This window comes from Triturus cristatus, chromosome 4_2 (assembly GCF_964204655.1).
Source record: "Triturus cristatus chromosome 4_2, aTriCri1.1, whole genome shotgun sequence".
NCBI lineage: Eukaryota > Metazoa > Chordata > Amphibia > Caudata > Salamandridae > Triturus > Triturus cristatus.
Genome location: NC_140586.1, coordinates 17,760,311 through 17,781,477, shown reverse-complemented (window position 1 = coordinate 17,781,477; position 21,167 = coordinate 17,760,311). Strand labels below are relative to the sequence as shown.

Sequence of the window (21,167 nt, the reverse complement as noted above, 5' to 3'; positions counted from 1 at the left end):
CCAGCTGAGATGTTAGGCACCTCAGACGAGTTGTGACCACACAGTAATATTTATACAGATGTTCCACACTACGAAGGGACACCTACCTTTTAATTGGTCTCCCATGTTCAGTCTGTTCTGTCTCTATTGGGCCTTAAAAAGTTTTGGTCTAATGGAATGAGCATTACCCAGAATGCTGTTCCATCCCTGTAAAAATAAAAACAAGCATTGGCATAGCCAATAGGTCTCGCCTTTGGGACCTTATAAGTGTTTAGCCATGCAACAGTTGCATAACTAAATACTTATAAGGTCCCAAAAGCGAGACCTATTTGCTATGCCAAGCGGCCCTGCGGCCGCGAAAGTGAAAGTGATCGCGATCACGAAAGTGAAGGTAATCGCGGTAAAGCGCGCGCCCGCGCACATACACTGTAGCTCTATGCTGGCCTGGTAGCACTTTTTGGAGCCCTCTCAATAAGTCTCGCCAGACCAGCGCATGCGCTGGGTCAGGCGGGACCTAAAAACACTAATGGTAGTGGGGTAAGCATCAACAAATAAATAAATCCCACAAAAGTGATTTTTTTTGTTACCAAATCCTTACACAAACCTGAAGCATACTCAGATAAGATGAGGCCATTTGTAGCAAATGTTTTTCACACTAAGTTTCACCAGGTCATTATGCCCCAGGTACATTTTACTTATAAGTGGTCCCTTCAAATACTTTTTCGGCTCACTGATTTTGTTGGGCGTCAAAGAAGTCCGGACTTTGGCCCAGCCCTTGTTCATTTATCCTATGCACATTTGTTAAAGTACAAAGTGCTTAACATCAACACTCAAAAACTTGGGCACCCATGCCTCTAGTGCGGAAGTCCATGTTGTTAATGCTAAAATGTTCTGGTAATTTTTTGAAGGGAAATTCTATATTTTTGCTGTTAACACTGAACAGGAGTAGCAAAAACAGAGAAATAATTTAATAATTGAGCGAAGGGTTCCTGTCACAGTTTGTGATAACTGACTTCTATCATGAACTCGGGTGCTTAATGTGTAAATATACCTTGACGCTGAACACCCTGTGATTCTGGGCAAATCATGTAATCTTCCCGTGCCTGACAAAAATGAATGTGTCCTCATGTAATGCAACTGGTGCTATGTAAAGTGCTCTGATATCCGATAGCTTCGGGTCAAGTTCGCGCTATATTAAACTCTGTAATAATAAATAAAAATAATAATACTTGTCTGTTATAATTGTAAACATATCTGGCTCTTAAAATCGTGTGACCTATTCTTGTACCATTATGTCGAATTCAGCAGTTTTTGTATTACATAGTTTCTCAACCCTAAATAAAGCTATTTCTGATGACGCCAGAAATCAAATGGCGGTCAATTGTTTGAACTTTCCTCTGGTGGCTTCATCCAAGTCTCAGGAAATGGAAGAAAACTTAATACACGTTTTGTGCATCTGTAGAATTTTACTCTCCTTTCGAATGTTTTGGTTGTGCCCCATCTGGAGAATTCTCAACGTGCGGACATGCCAAGAAGCCTTAGAGGAGTGTATGAAGGGGGACTCAGCTCAGATGGCCGCCCGATTTGTAAAATTCATGATCAAGATTAACTCAATTTTACTGGCAGACACCACCCATGAACCCCTGCTGAGTCAGCTATGAACTTCCTCCCCTTTTCCTTTTGAAAACAAAAAAAACTATTTTAAATTGAGAGCGGAAAGTTCTTTTTATGTTCTTTTTGTATGAATTGCAACGATTTTAATTAATTTTGCAAATAAATATATCTATCTATCTATCAGGAAATGGAAGAGGTAATGGTAATGAGGGGGTGTCCAATGCGATGACCATAAATCTACCGCCGGCTTGTTGTCCTTGTGTGGAAGTACCGGTCAATGTTCCGCCTTTGACCCATGGTACATTTGAAACCCCTTCCCAGTTAAAGAACCAAGTTCTACACTAGCTCCAATCTAAGTTTATATTTCCAATAGCCAAAGCTGACCAAATTTTGATGACAAGGAGAGAAGGTTGGATCGGCCATAATGAAAAGGTGTTCATGGGGTACTATTTCATTATTCATTTCAAACAACCAAGATAAGCGGTAGATCAGCGACACTTATAACGACTGGCAAAAACATCACGCTCCTTCCTCTGGGCAACTTTTATCATTATTTATGTTGAGTCCTAGAGACGCCTAATGAGCGATCCAATATCCATCCGCTATTCCACTGTCTAATAGGTACCAGTGTTTGAGTACTTAACAGGAGAACGATTGACTCTATACTATTGAGGATCATCCTTTTGCTAGCAATATGGGTAGATGTGTGGACAAAGTTGGTGATGAGGATATGGGACAACCAATTATCAGACTTAGGTGCCGGTCCAAACATGTGGCTCCCACTCATATTCAATGCTATAAATCAAATACGTCTACTAGGTTAGAAGTAGACAAACACCTTGATTCACCTTTGGCAAACTGAATTCCCCAAACTGGTGCCTCATTACCTCAGGTTCTAATGCAATTTGTATTCAGGAGACTTTTTGCGTGGAGCCAGTACACGTTGCAGGGTTTACAGCCTTTTTCTAGGAGCTATTCCATCCCCAGCAAGGCATGGTAAAGGGGGGCTGCAGATTTCAGTACCTAATTTGTTACATGTTACCACTAGGATGGCAGCAACCGTTTAATCCTCTGTACAACTTCTCTGGTTACCATCTAAAGGTGGGCCGGATTTGGTTGTTGTCAATTTTCACAATACTGTTTTGACTCTTCCCATAGTCCGTTTGTGTATGCATTAGATGAAGGAATTGAATAGTTTCTGCGGTCAATTCTTTAAAGTATTACTAATCGCTGGCTAGGTGATTTAAATATTCGGAAGTGCGCCTTCCATGCGAGACGGTGTGTGGTATATCTGATGTTGAGGGGGCTGAAATTCCAAACTTTCATCGTAATGACTATGGAAAAGCCATGAACCTTTTGATTGTTAAGTACGATCTTACACGTTTGGAAAGAAGTTGTGTGGATGCAAGCAAACATATACCTTTATTAATTGGCAGAGATGCACGTACTATTATTGATCATGCTTTGATTTATTCCGGTGCTATGAATTTGGTCTGTTCCACTAATATTATTCCAACAGCGGTGAGTGACCACAACCCATAAGTTATCTCTTTGACAATACAGGTTCACAATATCAAAGGAATTGCATGCATCACAATGTTGCCCCAGTTAGGCCTAATGGCATCCGGATTAAGTGGGCAGGGATTGCTCTATGCAGAGTTCTGCAGCAACTGTTAGCTATGAACTCTTTAGAATTCAGCTACTGTTTAGACAAGGAGGTGGACCATGATGGGCTACAGAATGCCTTTGGGCCGATTACTAGATCACTTAATTTACTACTTACACAACTCTTAAAGTTAGGTAGTACAGGAAAGCAGGGGTGGTTTGATCACACGTCGGCCCGGCAGCCAAACTCTTAAGGGATGCCCTTCACAGCTCTCCTTGGGACTTTTCAGCTATCAAGAACCTGCGCAAGAACTATAAGCAGGTGCTCGCAGCGAGGAAGAGAGTATTGCAAGAGGAGGCCTGGTCAAATCTTGCACAGGCAACTGAAACAAAGGATCCGTCACTATTTTGGAACACAGTAACCGCCTCTTTTCTAAAAGATGACTCACAGCCTAAACTCACCTACCTGGTATCTTGTAAAGCATGGGTCACTCACTTCATGGGCATCTTTGACTCCCATATGGAGGATGCATCATCACCAACAGGCAAGGGAGAGCTGCTTAAGTCTCAGACCCATCTGTATATAACTTTGGAGGAGGTTCTTGTGGCTATAAACACGAGTTCGGGGGTGCCAGGACCAGATAGGCTTCAAGTTGACACGTTCCAAGTTATGGAGGACTTTGGGATCCCATTCTGACTAGGGAACTTAATGCAAATGCTGAGGGTTCAAGTCCCCCTTCTTGGGCAATTTCAATTATAGTCCCCATTTATAAGAAGGGGAATATATCTGATCCTAAATGCTACAGTCCTGTCTCCCTCCTAGAATCCTCAGCCAAACTGATGGGTAAGGTCTTTCTATAGAGATTGGCGGATTGGCTGAGACAATTCTATCATATCTGAGGTAGAATTTGGGTTTAGGGGAGGACGGGGGGGACTGTGAAGCGGTGTGTGAACCTTGAATTGCTTATAGGGAAGTACACTAAAGATAAGTCTGGGTCCATCTACTTTTGTTTTGCCGAACTCGGTAGAGCCGTCGATTTGGTTAACTATTCCATTCTTTGGTCTACCTTGATTTTCAGGGCACTGTGAGGAATATAATTGGTTTCCTTGCAAGATTATATGAAAATCTGTTGGCTACTGTTCGGTACGGCCCTAACAGGGAATGTTCCTATTTATTTAATATTAAGAGGGGAATTAGACAGGGGTGTGTATTGGCACCGTTACTCTTTTCACTTTTTATTACTAGAGTGAATGGTATCCTTCAGACTTTACAGGCTGGTGCACCTATGGTTCTACATTTATTGTACGCCAAAGACGCCGTCTTGTTATCAAGGACACTCATCAATCTACAGAAATTGATGGATACGTTTGGGAATTTTAAGAAAGCTAGGGAAATGAAGATTAAATAGGCCAAACTATTTATGATGGTTTGCAGGGCAAAACTGCAAAACTTTATGTATTGTGGGTTCACCAATTTTAAGTGTTAACTATTCTTGCTATCTAAGGATTTTATTCACTAATAATGGATCTTGGACACAACAGGTTTTAAATGCCCAGCTGAAAATGAGATGAACCTGTGAGGGAGTATTTAGGTTTTCCAATAAAATTGGCAGCCGACCAGTTAAGGAAATGGTTGAAATATATACGGCAAGATACTTGTTAACCACAACTTTTGGGGGAGGCCTGTGGGGATATTCACCTAGCAAATCCTTCAGGCAGAAGACACCCGCTTCGTTAAGCATTTCCTTTGTGTACATGCCTCTGCATCATCTTTTATAGTCCATAAGGAGGTGGGGTTGCACTTATTGGAGGACTAATTAGCCTTAAAACCCTTATTACTTTGGCAGCCAATCTGGGCAAAAACAGAAACATGTTTTACTAAATCCATTATTTTTTACTCTCTAGCCCTAGATTATGCTTTTAAATCCCTAGGTTGTCATACATAAATGAAACTTTTAATCTAATATTCAATTTACCTTTTTAAAGAGACCCTCAAATATCATTTTCCATTAAGAAGAGTGTAATTAAGGCATCCTTTTTAAACCACAGACAGGAGCGTAGATTGTGGGAAGAATCCTAGGAAGCGTACAGTTGTTTCATATGTATCGAATGATCTATAGGAGGGATGTCAATCTTATCTGACCTGGATGACCAACATTCAGCATGGTTTGGTTTTACCCATCATACATCATCTAGTTGCCTTCCCTGACATCAAAGAAATGCCCATAGTCATGACTCCCTGCCCTTGCGACGGTGCATCAACACAAAGCACGCAGCACTTTATTTGAATCTGAAGTTTTTAGGAGGGTCTGAGGAGACATTAATTAAAACCAATTTTCCTAGCACAAAATATCAGGGCATATAAAATTGCCTTACATTTTATATTTGCACTTGGGAATCTTTTGGTATGTTTCAAGATTGCACTTTATATATGGGGTGCCACATATTTTAGGAAAAGCATTCGACTGTAGTGAACTGATAGTTTTTTAACTCTACATTCTATTACAGTCGTTTTGATGTTTGATATTTATTGATGATATATTTGTATGTACTTGTATGGCCATTGTATTATGCCGAATAAACATTTTGAATCAATGCATTGGTTGGAAGGGTTAGAAAGAGAGTATGAGGAGAAAACCTGGCAAACATGTCCAATTCCAAGTCTGAGACCCAGTGTCAGCTAGGAGGCTGGCGCTGCAGAAGCCATGTTCAATGGAGCACGCAAACTGTTAGTCGTTTTTATAAATCACACACACAGCACTATCAGGCTTTCTGAATTCCTGTTTTATGGCTCCTTGGGATGCGCAGATAAATCCAAATGACGTGTTAAAATTAATAAGAACATTTACTGCCAATAATAAGAAGCCCAATTATAGCCATGGCAATAAAAGTGACATTCAAGCAGAACAACTATTCCCCTGCAAAGTCCAAGTGCTGATTGTCTCACATATGGTCTCTCAGGTGGTTGAGCTCGGAAGGATTACGTACAGAGGAAACCTGACGTTCTTTCTATGCCGCAAGCGCGGAAGCCCCCTTAGCCGTCTTGCTGGCTAATGCTTACAAAAACGGTGCGGTTTTCAGTAAGGGGCTGGTGGTGTCTGTAATAACCGTGCTAATGGAGTCGAAGCACGTGACGTCTAGGTCGGCCGCAGACATATGGTTGGAGCAGTCACGCTATGCACAAGTGGACAAGGGCGTAGCAAGGCCGGCCTTTGGCAGGGGCGAGCTAGGCCCAAGCCCAGGGCGCCAATAATCCGAGGGGAGCAGCAGGGAGTTGCCTGATTTAACGTTATGCAAACAGCAGCCCGTCCACCCCGCTTGGTCTCAATCGAGTCCCCGTAAAAACTTTGTAATCAGCCCTTAATGTACCTGTGCTGTTGTTAGCACCCCATCAACCCCCTGCCATCCTCCCATCTTCCTCACGCATCTGCCGTCACACCGCAATGACCCCCGCCCCCACAACAAACACACATTTTCTTTCCGCCCAGGGCGCTGTCCCGGTCAATCCGATTTAGGACCTGTCCTGTGCGTAGCTACCAATGGTGCAACAGGTGCAGTGGTACCGGAGCCCATAGGCCTTAGGGCCCTACAGAACCCAGTGTAGGGTTGCATTTTACTAGCCGTTTAACAGTTAGGGATGGGCAATTTGCGTTACTTGCACCCATGCCCACTGCACGCTTGCTGCGCCACTGGACTAATCTAAGGTAAGCAAAGTGTTCGTGAAAGGCGAGCGCCTTCCTCGTTCTTTAACACTAGGAAGGCGTCGTCACTAGCCTCGGCATACGTCAACATGCTCACCCAGCAGGGACGTGCCTACAACCAGCACTATCTATTGGATAGAGCATGAGAGAGACTCTTATTGCGGTATGCCCCCGGCCGTACCGGCATTCATGGGTACCACATAACTACCCTATGGGTCACTTTACCTTTTAAAACATAACGCTTGTTTCACTTGTTTTGGGGGGAACTCCCGAAGAGCACCGGCGGCGCCATAGACGCCTCACGGCGCTTTGGGGAGAGGAAGGTTCCCAAGGGCCAGGAAGTTCTTCTATGTCTATCACCTTGGTAAGGGCTCTCCAGCGCACAGGGTACAAACCACGGAACCTTCCAGTGTTTCATTGGCTCGTATATGATGGGATCACAAGATGGGAAAGCCTTGGTACATGAACAGTCTAAAGCCACAGGGAAGAGAAGAAAAGGGCCACGGCCCAAAACAGAGAAAGAACTTACACGTGTGGCTGGATGGCAGGTTATCAAACACAGCTTATTGGGTCAATGCATCTGCAGAGAGTCTTGTGAGCGTTATATATGCAGATTAAAGTCCATCTCAGATCTATGCCGGCGTTCAGCAGAAAACACCATCGTAAAGTAGGCACCTACCTTGGCTTCCGAGCGCTGCCGACCTCAGGGCTTCCCTCCCTCGGATGCCATCTGTAGAGAAAAGGGAATCGGCCTCGTAAATGGTGTTTAACATTTGCTGTAATCCTGGCATTGAGCAGCGGTGTCTCCTGTCCCCGTCCTGTGCCGTTGGCCGTACTCATCCGAGCCGGGCACCGGGCGTTAAACCGCGGGGGTCCCGGCGCAGGAGCGGGCACATGCCAAGGGTCCGACTCCGATGCCCAACAGTATGTGCACGGCGTTCTCCTGACTGGTACCGTCCACCCTGGAAATCTGCTGTTATGGTGTCTTTCTGCCTATCTGTCGATACTGTGTATCTTCCGGCCAATCGATGTGAGGCCCCTCTCTGAAGATGGGGGTCAGTGTCCTGATTAGGGAGCTGAAGTTTGCTATTCCATCGCTATAGTACCCCCTCTTTTCAACGCCCGTCCCTCTCGCACCAACAATCTGTGATACTCCAGCGCTTGGCAAGGGGGCGTGAGAAGTTCCGCAAGAACCTGACCCACCGCCCTCTCGAGGTCCGATCCACAGTCCGCAGCCCGCCCGATGGCTCCAGACGTCCCCCGGATGCTGTCCGATCAGCTCCAGCTGGCGGTGGCCGAAATCCGAGCCGAGCGCCCCAGTCTAGGAATCAACTCCTCAAAACGGCTCTGCAACTCCGTCAGCCTGTTTCTTGCAGAGAGGCTCCAGCGCGCAGGCATCTAGAGGGCAGTGCAGTCTCCAGCCCCGGGCAGAGTGCGGTTCCAGGAAGTGGATCGTGCACACTGCATCTGCAGGACTCCGCGGGTCTCTGCAGCACTACCGGGCACCTCCTACAGCTCCCTGCATCCTGTGCGCAGAGAGGTGAGGCGGCGCAGCCTCCAGCACCACGCGGCCCCCTCCGCCCCGGGATCCACCTGTGCTGGCCCCCTGCCTGCCCTCCCCCAAGCACAGCGGCTCCGCGAAGCTCTACTGCCCCCAGCCCTGATTGGGAACAGAAATAGCACGCAGGGGGCGGGGCCGGCCAAAAATAGACTAGTGTCAGAAGTCAGTTACACTCGCAGAGAAGCTGCATTGTTAGGGCGTCGGCCCGCTGATTGGAGCAGGCAGGAGCCACTCCGGCGACACACAAGAGAGGAAGCTGGGGCCCCGCCCTTACCCCTGCCCGGCTGAGCAAGAGACTCGATCAGGTCTTATCCTCTGCCGTCCTACCACTCACTGCCTGTCCCCTTCCTTTAGGCACCCTGCTGCAGGACACTGCTGCTTCGCCCGCCCCGATTTTCAGAACTATCCTCAGATTCACAAGTCGACAAGCACACACGCCGGAAAAGTACACAACTGTACTTGGTGTGCATGTAAACTGTGTTGGGCTCATGTGAAGAAAGCGCTCGAATAACTTCGGGGCGAGTTCGCGCTATATAAAACTGCAAAAACGAGCCTGGTTTTTCCTTACATTGAGAATCTATTCCCTCTGGGAGGATGTGGGTTTGAAAGTTCTCAGTTTAACAATATGGATTACCCCAATACCGATTACATCCCAGCAAAACTACAGATTGTTTTATCTTAAAAAAAAAGGTGTTGAAAAATGGTTTGAGTAAAAATATTTGGAACCTTGATTTCCCAGGTCACGGTATCAAACAAGATTGAAACCTAGATTTAATGAATAGTCAGGGCTTTAAGTGGGCTGCGTCCTGCCGTTAAAAGCAGGTGCCGAGACGGGTCCCTATCGGGCTCACCATTTTCGTCCTCACTCTAAAAATGGGGAAAAAAATCTCAACTCTGCAAGAGGTCACTGTTTTTGATGTAACTTTAATTTTTTTGCAGTTCTATATTGAAATACTCTTAGTGCTTACCATGAGCACCAACAAAGACATATTCATGTATTTTTCGATAGGCACGGGAGTTTAAGTAATTTTCTCAGAATCACAGGAGCCTCCGCTGATTACTCAAACCTGCTTCCTCAGCTCGAAAGTTGGCAGCTCTAGCCATTACGCCATAACCTCTCGTGCAAGAACTAAAGCATATATTATATACAACAAAGCCATAGTTGTATGTATTGTATGTATGCATGTAGTATATGTATCCTAGCAACTACCAACCTTTGACAAAGCCAATAGTCCTGGCTTGTATAATACATGTGGAGGCAATAACAGAAGCAGCCAATTACCAGTCAGGTGGCACATTATGCCGAGCACAGATTCTTAGCATAAATGTTTAAAGTCACGCCCTTAATTTTAGCGGCCACACCCCTTTGTGAGACCCCCCACTTTTTTTATCCCACTTAAAACCCTGCGAATAGTCTAGTTTTGTAGGTTAGGGCTGGGGTTTTTCTCTCTGCTCCGGAAGGCAGCAGCTGCATAATGTTACCGATTTAATTGCTATTTCTGATCAATGTAAACATGTTAACGGTGTTGTCGTGATTCGGAGATGTTCAAGAGTACATTTTATTTTGCTGGACTTTAATGTCACTATAAGTGCAAAGGGGAATTTTGTCTCAGGTACAAAACCATGTTCAGAACCCAGGTACAAATGCAAACAAACCTTTGATTTTAGTCGTGAGTTTGGTGGGAGCTCTTATTTATTGTCTATGAACATAATGGCTCCGCATGTAAGTGGAAGCGCAGGATAATCTCTCTGTAAATGAGGTCCGGCTCATATCTCAGGTGAAAGTGCAGGCTGGGCTCTGGTCTGAGGTTACGTGCTGGCCTTGAGCTGGTGTTTAGCCAGTGGCGGCTGGTGAGATTTGAAAGTGGTGTTGCGTAAAATAATTATTGTACTGCACTGCAGCGAGCGAGCCCGAACAACCTATGGAGGGTTCAAGGGGGTTCTCCGCCCGAGAAAATTTTGAAAAAAGAGTGGGCAAATGATGCATTTTCGAGCAAATGTGAAAAAGCAAGAAGGTTCATAAACAATTGTGAAAGTGTAGTTATGACATCAATAAAGAGACTTCATATGATAATGACAAGTGTCCTGTTGTTTCTGAGCTCAGTACTGCCCTGCAGCAATCATTTTGTAAATACACTCAAATTCATATGCAGCCAGCTTAATAATCTATGTAATATTTCAGCCGACCGAAGCAAGATAAAATTAGCCTTTTAGCCTTGTATACAGTGTGCATACACACATTACAAACAGGTTTGAGGGTCCTACAAAGCTAACAGTAAAAAAAAAATTGTAATGAGGCAGCGAGACTGGGGCTTGGTGCTTGACAGGTCTTACATACAAGCTGCAGAACAGCAGGTGTTATTTATTTATTTAAGAAGTTTTATATAGCGCTGGCTCCACCCAGGGGTAACAGAGCGCTTAACATTAGAATGATGATGTTCAATTCAATTCAATTCAAAAATGCTTTATTCGGCTTGTATATACAACCATATAGCAGACATAAAATATGAACATACAACAAACATACAATAAAACTGTAAAAGGGCAAGATGTATAGACCAGTTACATGGTTATGTACAAGACAAGTTAATTATGATACTATCCCCATAAAAGAGCCAGTGCAAAATGAGATAATCGGTATAGAAACAGATGAAGATGGTTCTAATATACTCAATAATTTTGCATATCCTAAAGGCTAACGTGCCACTTAATGTGCAAAATATGCAATGTAAAGTGCAATTCGCATTTCGGGACATATACAGGGTATCGCGGGAGAAACCACTACGATGCTCGGTAAAGTGACAGTGCAACATGCAGAAATCCTAAAAAATTAAATAACAATGGATTTTCTGGCGCTCATACACTTTAGGAAATAGGTAGCTACATAAAAACATATATCTGCACTTTCCAGGTTAAACATTAACTGCATTGCATTCCTAGTAGACCGTACATTGTATTTTAAAAAGATAGGTTTTAAAAAATATCGTCTTAAAAACGTATAAAATTTACAAAACAACATAAAATGACAGCAACTCTGTTTGGATAAGTCGTCACAGGGGCATAAAGTATTACTGTGCTGCCTAGTGATGGGGAAGGACACAAGGTGGCGTACTATACCAAGCCTTAGGCGGGTAAGAACAAATGATGAGATCTTCTTGTAACTTCTGTTAGGTATAGCTGGAAACCTTCACTCATGTTATTTTCACAATAAAAAACAGAGGTACATTGTTTGGCGCAGACAAGATCTCTAGATTGTTTTGAATGACATAAAAAAGACACCTTAAGATCTGATTTGGATATACTGGCAGCTTCCTCCGGTATTAAAAAAGGATCCAAATTAAAAAGGAGCTTATACCAGTGATGAATATGTCTGAGCCAGGGGATATGAAAACAATGGTCCAGCCTTAGACAGTCTCTAATTACTTTTTGGGTAAATATGGTTTCGGTTTTAGACCAGATGGATCGCCATAAAGGCAATGGACGAAGAACTACAAGATCTTTAATATAGTCTAAACCCACCTCTCTATGGATTAGCTCTGTAGAGGCTGATGCAGGGGCACTCAAAAGACGCCTCAAAAATGAGTTTTCGTCGAGTTGGATACGGTTACCACAAAGGGTATAGTGACCCCACACACCAGCCCCATACAAAGCGGATGATAAACATCTGGCTTTATAAATCGAAATCATGTCCCTGATTCTACTATTCCCAAGCTTAGAGGCAAATCTAAATACACCATTGGTATTCTTTACCATTTTAAGGTGCACATTTTCACATTCGTTATCCCATCTCCCATCACCAGAGAATGTAACACCAAGATAACAGAAACTACTAACGGATTGAATTTTAGCCTCATCCAGGAAGAAAGTCCTTTTAACCCCTATCTTCTTCCCGCAGGTCATAACATATGTTTTTTCTTTATTAATTAGCAGTTTCCTGCTGTCAATAAACCTGCAGAAGCTGCTAATTAAGCGTTGGAGGCCAATTTGGGTACGTGACAGGAGGACGGCGTCATCCGCATATAGCAGTATTGGGATGGGATCGCCATCTACTCGAGGGGCATCAGCAGGAACTTGTCTAAGGGTTGTATCAATTTGATTAACAAATAAAGAAAAAAGCAAGGGGGCCAAAACACAACCCTGCCTGATGCCTCTAGTCACTCTAAAAAAAGGAGTGGATTCCCCATCGTGGCCAAAACGCACTTTATAAGAAAGCCTTTCATATAGTCTGGCCAGGAAATGTACAATATCTTTGGGTGCACCCATTTCCAAAAGTATGGGCCATAAAATAGAATGTTCGACCAGATCAAAAGCGCTGCTGAGATCAGCGAAACATAGAAACAGGTTCCCTTTTTTGACCGTAACATATTTGTTTATGATGAGGTCGAGGTTCAGGCACTGCTCCATCGTACCCATTCCCCTCCTGAACCCATACTGGACTGGTGATAGAATAGTATTTTCCTCTGCCCATATCTCCAGTCTGTTAAGGAGTATTCTACTCAGAATTTTGATTGATGAGTCCAGGAGGGAGATAGGGCGATAGTTCCGTACCTCGGACCTGGTCCCCTTCTTGAATAAGGGGACAATAATAGATTGTCCCCAGGTCGAAGGAAAGTTGCCTTCTATGGCAGCGTTAAAAATACGGGATAAAATTGGTGCCCATAAGTTCATCTCCTGTATGTACAGGTCCACGGGAACACCATCCGGGCCCGGGGTTTTACCCCCTCTACTTTTTGACAGCCCCAAATAAACCTCATCCAGACTAATGGATAAAGGTGACGATAGCCATAGAGAGTTGTGATTTGCTAAAAAATCTAAAACCAGCCTATCAGGGTTAAAAATATTAGTAAAATTGTCAATCCAGTCGTTGCAGTTTACATGTGACGTTAGTTCGGGAATGGTATCATTCTTAAGGAAAGGGCAGTTAATTGTCTCCCAAAATAAACCATTGTTATTAGTGTTAGCAGCTAAATTGAGTTTATGCCATAACTCCTCCTGTATTTCTTTTTTCCGGACTTCCAAGGAAATCTTATAATTATGACGTTCAGTTTTAATAAGAGTGTTATCCCTAGGTTTAGTGGCCAGGGCAGTTTTTAATTTCGACAAGGCCTGTATACAATTCTTGTCAAACCAACCGACTGGCCTTGTTTTCGATGGCCTACTCCTACCTGTCAATAAGCCTTCAATAACGGTATTAATTTTATAAAATTTGGAAAGCAGTATGGCAGGTACTATCTCATTACTTAGGCAGTAGTCAATTTCTGTTATACATTTAGTTATAACTTCTCCCAGGAGTTTAACAGAATTAACATTTGCCCACTTGATTCTCACCCCATTTGGTCTCTCTGCAACTATATCTCTAACAAAACTGATGGGGTCTGAATGTACATTTCCCCACGTCAGTAATGTTACAGAGATACTATTATGATCGCTTACTGCTTGCTCTATTATCCATAGATCGATATACGCAGTATTGCAGGAGGCGAGAATGTGGTCAATGTTAGAGTGGGCACCCCTACCTTTGAAAGTTGGGCATTTAATATTGCCCCTTTTCAAGGAGCAGTCGAGAAACTCTAGGTACAATTTAGCTATCAAATTATTAAGTGCGGTTCCATAATCGTAGTGGGGGAAGTGGGTATGTGGGAGACTAACATTATCGTCTATTTCCCCCAAGAAGCCGCATGTCCTTTGGTTTGCATATGGACAAGCCTGTATATTAAAATCTCCTGCCCATAATAAAATCGGTTGGTTCCTAGAGCAGGCCAGCATCTTATCTATCTCTCTCCCTATTTCATGCACGATGGGACCCCTGCGTGCATCAAAGGTATTGTTGTAATAATTAATAATGATTAAGTCCTTGCCTGTGGCATGCTCTAAACGTAATAACTGAGCATAAGGGGCCACCTCATAATAAGTGTTAGGCTTAAACTTAATTAACTTGGTTGATATTAAAATTAGGAGGCCACCTTTCGCCCTTCCTGCTGCCGAGTTCGCAGCCAATACCCAGTGTGATGTATAACCTTCCACATAAATAGGTTCTTTATACCAAGTCTCTTGGAGACATATAATGTTGAACCCTTGTGCAATAAAATCATTCCAAAAAGGGGTATTTACCTTTACACTAAGGCCAGCTATATTCCAGGTCATGATGTTAAGTCCTGCCTCTGGTAATATAGCGTTTTTAGGTGTTGTTCGACTAGTTGTTGGTTTAACCACACCTTCCTCAGAGATGTTTTGTTCTTCCACTAATGTCCTCGGGAGTACTACAGTTGACTTCACCACATATGGTTTACCATATATGGCGCTCAATCTAACCCCCGGTAATACTTCCCTACTAGTAATACGACTATTATGGGCATCTATTACCCTCAAAGAGATGGATGTATTATCGGGTAAACAGCAACCTAGGGAGAGCGGAGAATTACTTGATGTCATTCCTCCGCCCCTCAGTCAGTCAACAGTCTCTAGGCTGCTAAACCGATTTTGCAAAGAAATAGGATCCAGGGGAAAAGGGGGACTAGGCCAACGCCCTTGTGGCAGGCCCCTCCCATTCCTATGCACAATTTTCCATCCATCCGATTTTGTGGCAAAGTGGCCAGGGGGATAGAAATAAGTCAAAGGAAAGGCCTTAATAGATACACCTATTTTAGAATCATTCCAATTACAAATATGATCAACTATGTTTGGATCATCAAAGTTGATTAGAATACAATCCCCCCCTATGTTTTTTGCCAAATGGCCAACCCATGGCACCCTCCTAACCATGATTATCTTGCAGGCTTTGTGCAATGGGAGTGGTCTGTTTTTATTAAGCCAGTGCACAACCCTATTTCTCAAGGTTGTGGGGGATTCAACCTCGTGTTTACCCAATACGGGAACCCCTGTTAAGATGACAACAAATGGGGCAGCTTCAGGAGGTAAATTGGAATGTTTTCTCCCCTAGGTGTCTCGGATATAGAAGGCCTAGCATCATATTTATGTTGGAGTACATTACATTGGGGTGGTTGCTCATTATCGGGTACAACTATAGGCTTGTTAATTACGGTTAGGTCCTGGTGAGTTGGGGGCAATCTTGGCAGGTTTTGGGAAGCAGCCAATGCAGTTTCTACTCTGGTGCTATCCAGCGATTTGGGGACCCCAGGTTGGTCAGTATTACTTCTAGAATCGATATTACCCCGGAGCCCTTGTTCGATCCTAGATAGGTGATGTTCAATCTTATATATTCTGTCCTCTATGGGACGCAGGAGAGATCTATTTGCGTCATAAATGTTAGACAGATCAGGGCACTTCCCTCGTCCCTAACTATGGCATTAGTCCCCCCACTTGCATCCTGCATAACAGGTGATGGAAGAACTAAGGGTGCATCTTTATTTACAGGTGCAACCAATGTATGCTGCTCCAAGTGGGCATTAAGCATTCTGGAATTTCTCGGATGGTTCACAGGCTTTATTTTTTTGCTGCCTTTCTTAGCCTTCCCACCATTTGTGGGGATAAGCCCTTGTTTGGTTTTGGGGACAGCCCCAGGGTGCCTATCACGCAGTTGTCTAGTGCATGGCTCTGGGATTACGTTGTGTGTGGATGGTAATGGGCGAGGTGATCTCAGCAATGATTCAGAGACCATGGACTCTTCACCCATTGATACAGCAACTATTCCACTAGGTAACAAGTCCAGAGTCGAAATGTCAATATCAGAGCATGGGGTAACAGGGCTTTTAGTAGTTTGTTGGACAGGGGTACGAACATTGGCAATGTGGCCCATCGAAGACCTCCTGGCAGCCGCGAGATCCTGTGATACGCGGCGTTCCAGCAGCGTAATTTCCTGATCAATAACGCAATTGACCTTGGTGATAAATTTCCATAGTTCCAGAATATTGTGCGTTAGACGCTTTCCCTTTCGTATCTTTAGCTGGCATGGTGGTAGCAAAAAGACACGATAACAAATTATGGCGCTATGGGCTTCGCAGGTCAAGCGAGAATATACAGGAAGTATGAGGTCGATAAACTATTTAATTACCACACTATTTCCCTATCACAACACTCTCCAACATGCAGGGAGATATGGGCAATTTCAACAATACCTGAAGGCATCTGCTAGGAACACGTCTTTAGGGGGGTTGCCCAGTCCAGTCTGCTCCTGTCAGTGACGGGCAAGGACGGGCCCACCCTTGGCCCGGGCTTCGCCCGGGCGCTGCCCGCGCGCGTCCCGTGCTCCGGTGACACCTGGCGGCCTAAGTAGTGATCCGGCGCTGCCAGGTGTCGTCACCGCAAGCGCCGCTCACCAGGGATGCTGGGAAATTGAGTGCGGATATGCCGTTCCCTTCTCGGCGGCGGTGGAGGCGACCACAGGCAGAACGAAGAAAAGAAGCAAAGAGGCACCCAACTGGAAGGGCCGTTCCCCTCAAGGCAAGTAAGTGTTTGTGGCAAGCAGGCAGGTCTCAGAGAAGCGTCCCGCGTTGCGGTGACACCTGGCGGCCTAAGTAGTAATCCGGCGCTGCCAGGTGTCGTCAACGCAAGCGCCGCTCACCAGGGATGCTGGGAAATTGAGTGCGGATATGCCGTTCCCCTCACGGCGGCGGTGGAGGCGACCACAGGCAGAACGAAGAAAAGAAGCAAAGAGGCACCCAACTGGAAGGGCCGTTCCCCTCACGGCAAGTAAGTGTTTGTGGCAAGCAGGCAGGTCTCAGAGAAGCGTTACAGGAATACAGAACAGTTGTTTCAAATGCAGCATTAATACATGGTGGACTAAAAGAGCATATTGAGTACTATAGATCTAATTGATTGGAAAAAGGAAAGAAAGGTAACAAATTATAATACAGTACACATGGGATAGACTCAGTGGTCAGAATAAAGATGGCGGGGTTTAGTGCGTGAGAAGGGTGGGATGGGGATGTTAGGGTGGGGAGAGGAGGGAAGCAGGGTGGACAGGGGTCAGGGAAGGGGATGTATCGGTAAGAGGGGGAGAAGGTAAGGGTATTAGGGAGGAGGGAGAGTATAGTAAGTACAGTAAGAGAGGGATTATGTACCCCAATATTTTTTCAACAGGTGTATTTTAAGGTCTTTTTTGAAACTGACATAAGAGGGGTTAGCTCGTAGATCTTTAGGGAGGGCATTCTAGATGCTGGGGGCCTTACCAGAGAAGGAGCAGAATTGAGAGGCTTTGTTTTCAAAAGAGGGGGGATGAGGAGAAGAGAGTTGGTGCTTCTCAGCGGGCGGGCGCAACCTGCTTTGTTGAGTTTGTTTGAGAGGTAGAGCGGGGTCTTTTGATAAAGAGCTTTGCGCGTAATGCAGGCAATTTTATAGGAGGATCTGGCTTTGATAGGAAGCCATTTAAGGTCCTTGAGGGCAGGTGAGATGTGGTTGAAACGTTTACAGTCGGTTGTTAGCCTGACCGCTAGGTCGAGAACAGATTTGAGGGGGGCAAGGTGAACTTTGGGAGTTCCGGAGAGTAAAGCGTTTCTGTAGTCAATTTTCGAGAGGACTACAGCTTGGACAACCGATTTTAAATCTTCAGCTGGAATGAAAGGTTTGATTTTTTTGAGATGTCGGAGTGTGTGAAGAGTGCTCCTTTTGCCGAATTTTTTATATGGGAATTGAGCGTTAACTTACTGTTGATGGTGATGCCAAGAGATTTTACTGATTCGGCGAGGGAGAGAGAGCAGTTTAGGGCATTAAGGTCAGCAATCCATGTTTGAATGGGGAGACGGTTGTTTTTAGGAGAGAAAAGAATGATTTCAATTTTGTTTGGATTCAGTTTGAGATGATTGGAGTAGAACCAGGATTGGATCTTGGTTAGGGCAGTGTTGAGGTGTAAGATATCGGAGTGGGATTTAATTCTATAGTACAGTTGGGTGTCATCAGCATACAGGTGATAGTTAATTCCGGATTGTTTAAGTATGAGGGTAAGGGGTTCCATAAAGAGGTTGAAGAGAGCGAGAGAGAGGATAGATCCTTGGGGTACACCGAGGGAGACAGTTGTGGGGCAAGAGAGACAGTTTTGAATTTTAATTTGTTGGGTTCTGTGTTGGAAGTAGGAGGCGAACCAGTTTAGGACAGTGCCATTAAGGTCGAAACGATCTTTGAGTGCATTAAGTAAAGTTGAATGGTTAACTGTATCAAATGCAGCAGTGAGGTCGAGAAGAATGAGTAGGCAGGCCTTGCCCTTATCCAGGGCGAGGTGGATGTCATCCACTATATTAGGCAGTGCAGTTTCTGTGCTGGAGCCTTTGCGGAAGCCGGATTGTAGAGAGTCGAGCAGGTTGTAAGTGTCAATGTGTTTATCTAATTGAAGTAGGGCACATTTTTCAAGGGCTTTGGAGAGAAGGGGGAGGTTGGAGATGGGGCGGAGGTTGTTAGGGCCATTAGGATCGGCCTTGGGGTTTTTAGGGATGAGTGTGATTTGTCCGAGTTGGAGGGAGACAGGGAAGCACCCCGTAGAAAGGGAGGAGTTAATGATGTTGGTCCACTAAGGGACGATGACATGCTTTAGATCTTGGACGAGGGTAGATGGGAGAGGGTCTTTTGTGTGAGAGGACGGTTTTAGTTTGGATAAGATGTTAAAGACTTCCAGTTCGGAAACGGAATGGAAATTCTGCCAAGAGGCATTCTTTTTAAGCAGTGGGTTAGTGAGGTAGGGTTCAGGCAGGGTAGATGAGGGAAGGTGTAGGGAATGAGTAGGGGGTAGAGTCAGGGGGGAGTGTGGTATTGAGGTAGCATCACAAGGATATTGTGGGGTGGGAGGGGGCTGAGTTACAAGGAAGGATTGATTAATTTTGGCAATTTTTTCGGAGAAAAAGTTAGCAAGTTCTTTACATTTGTTAGTGGAGGCCAACAAGTTGAGGGGGGCCGGGGAGGTTTGGTTTCTAACAATGTTGAACAGTTCTCTGGGTCTGTTGTTGGCACAGGCAAGAATTTTTTTTTGTAGGTAGATCTAGCGGTTCTAAGGAGGGCGAGATGGAAGGGAAAAGGGTGTTGTCTCCATGTTCTTTCAGCGAGTCTAAGTCGCAGTGCGAGAAGCAGAAACATAAAATGGTAGTTTTACCATTTTATGTTTCTGCTTCTCGCACTGTGAGAAAGCAGTGGGGTGATGCCCCCAAGCCCCTATGGAGGAGCAGCCACTGTGTTTAGCCCTATTCTGTGTTACAAATACAGGCTGACCTCTAATCTCGCATGTAGGTAAAGCGATCTTATGTGTGGGTGTAGTCCGCACCCGTATCTCAGGTGTAAGTGCAGACTAGTATCTAACGAGAGAGACCAGGCACAGACTTGGTGTGTAAGTGACCACTGGGCTCTGTTCTGAGGCATAAGCACAGCCTTTTGCACAGTGTTTGCACTATTCTCAGATGGCACTGAAGGCCTGACTCGAATCTTAGATGTAAGTGAAAGACGCTCTCGTATCTAAGGTGTAAGTGCACACCAGTCTCTACTCTAAGGTGTAAATGCCAGTCTAGTTCAGATCTCAGGTGTAAATGCAGTCTTTAATCTCAAGAGTAAATGCATGTTGGGCTCAGATTTCAGGTGTAAATGCAGCCTAATTTCTAATCGTAGGTGTAAACGCAGCGAGGGCTCGGCTCTCAGGTGTTAGGACCTAATGGTCTCAGAGCCTAGGTGTAAATTCAGGCTGGGCTTGCATCCCAGGTCTACGTTCCAACAGAACTCTGTTATGAGGTGATAGCGCACGCCTGATACTGATATCAGGTGTAAGAGCTACTGGTTCTATTCTAAGCACATGCCAAGCGCTCTAACTAATCACTACCTATGAGATTGTGTCACAACAAAGCCCATCTTCTCTTTCAGCATGCAGTCCCAGAGCAGCAGATCTTGGGCAGGAGTGTAATGCAGGCCCCTGCAACCCCTGTGGCGCCGACAGCCCCCAACTCCTTAGGGGACCACCACATTTTCAGGAGGGGGGCATTCAGCCCAAGACGAATGTATATCTGTGAGTAATGGGTAACTTAAGCCCCCCCCATAGCATTCTGCAGTGGGTTCTCATTATTATGCATTGCACCACTGATCTTGGGGTGGAGCTTACAAGCCCACATGTCCAAGGAATAAGTGGACATCCAGGTGCTTGTGTAGTTGCATACCCCTTCTTTGAAAACATACCTTTCTCTGCTGTGTCTTCTGACACATAAGCAACGAAGACACCTGGTGGTAATTCGGAGGATGACAATGGTGCAGGTGGGACAAGGAATTCCACCGTACCTCTCTTGGCCAGCAGGTGTCAGGTTCTCACATTACACTTAGGAAAAAATAACCGGTCTCAACTCTATTGTGTAAACATATCTTCTTTATGGACAGGGGAAAGGTGTTTGGCTATAGCAGGAAACAACACAATAACACATATAATTCAAATATGATTTAAATAATGATTCCTTCTTTTTCATGTTAATTGTTTTTTTTTGGGCTAGATCCTTTGCTAGGTTTTGATCCTTGATCATGATGGGTAATTCTATATAAACTGGATTATGCCAAGGCTTTCCCGCTGAAGCTCTTTTCAGGGATGATCCACCCAGAAACTATGGGTTGTATAGGAGACAGTGACTAGGTTGGATTTCCAACTCTGAAAATCTCACCATGCACCTGAGACCTGGCACAGAACTCACTTGCTTCCCTATGGATACTTGTTGCAAGCTTCATCTATGTTTTTTGTTTTTTTTCCTTTCTATTTTCAGCTTTATTTCCTCGTACATTAATTTACTGTTAATCAGGTA

At 44.6% G+C, this 21,167-nt stretch overlaps 1 protein-coding gene across 3 annotated transcripts in view; it reads right to left on the bottom strand.

Annotated features, from left to right (window-relative positions):
- Positions 1-8,582, bottom strand: part of HDAC7 (histone deacetylase 7) — a 726,616-nt gene extending 718,034 nt beyond the window's left edge. For all 3 annotated transcript variants that reach the window (XM_085600245.1, XM_085600246.1, XM_085600247.1), the window contains exon 1: positions 7,579-8,582. In XM_085600245.1, coding sequence (XP_085456371.1) covers positions 7,579-7,690 — 112 coding nt within the window. In that variant the 5' untranslated portion in view covers positions 7,691-8,582. The remainder of the gene's footprint in view (positions 1-7,578) is intronic.
- Positions 8,583-21,167: the final 12,585 nt, after the last annotated feature.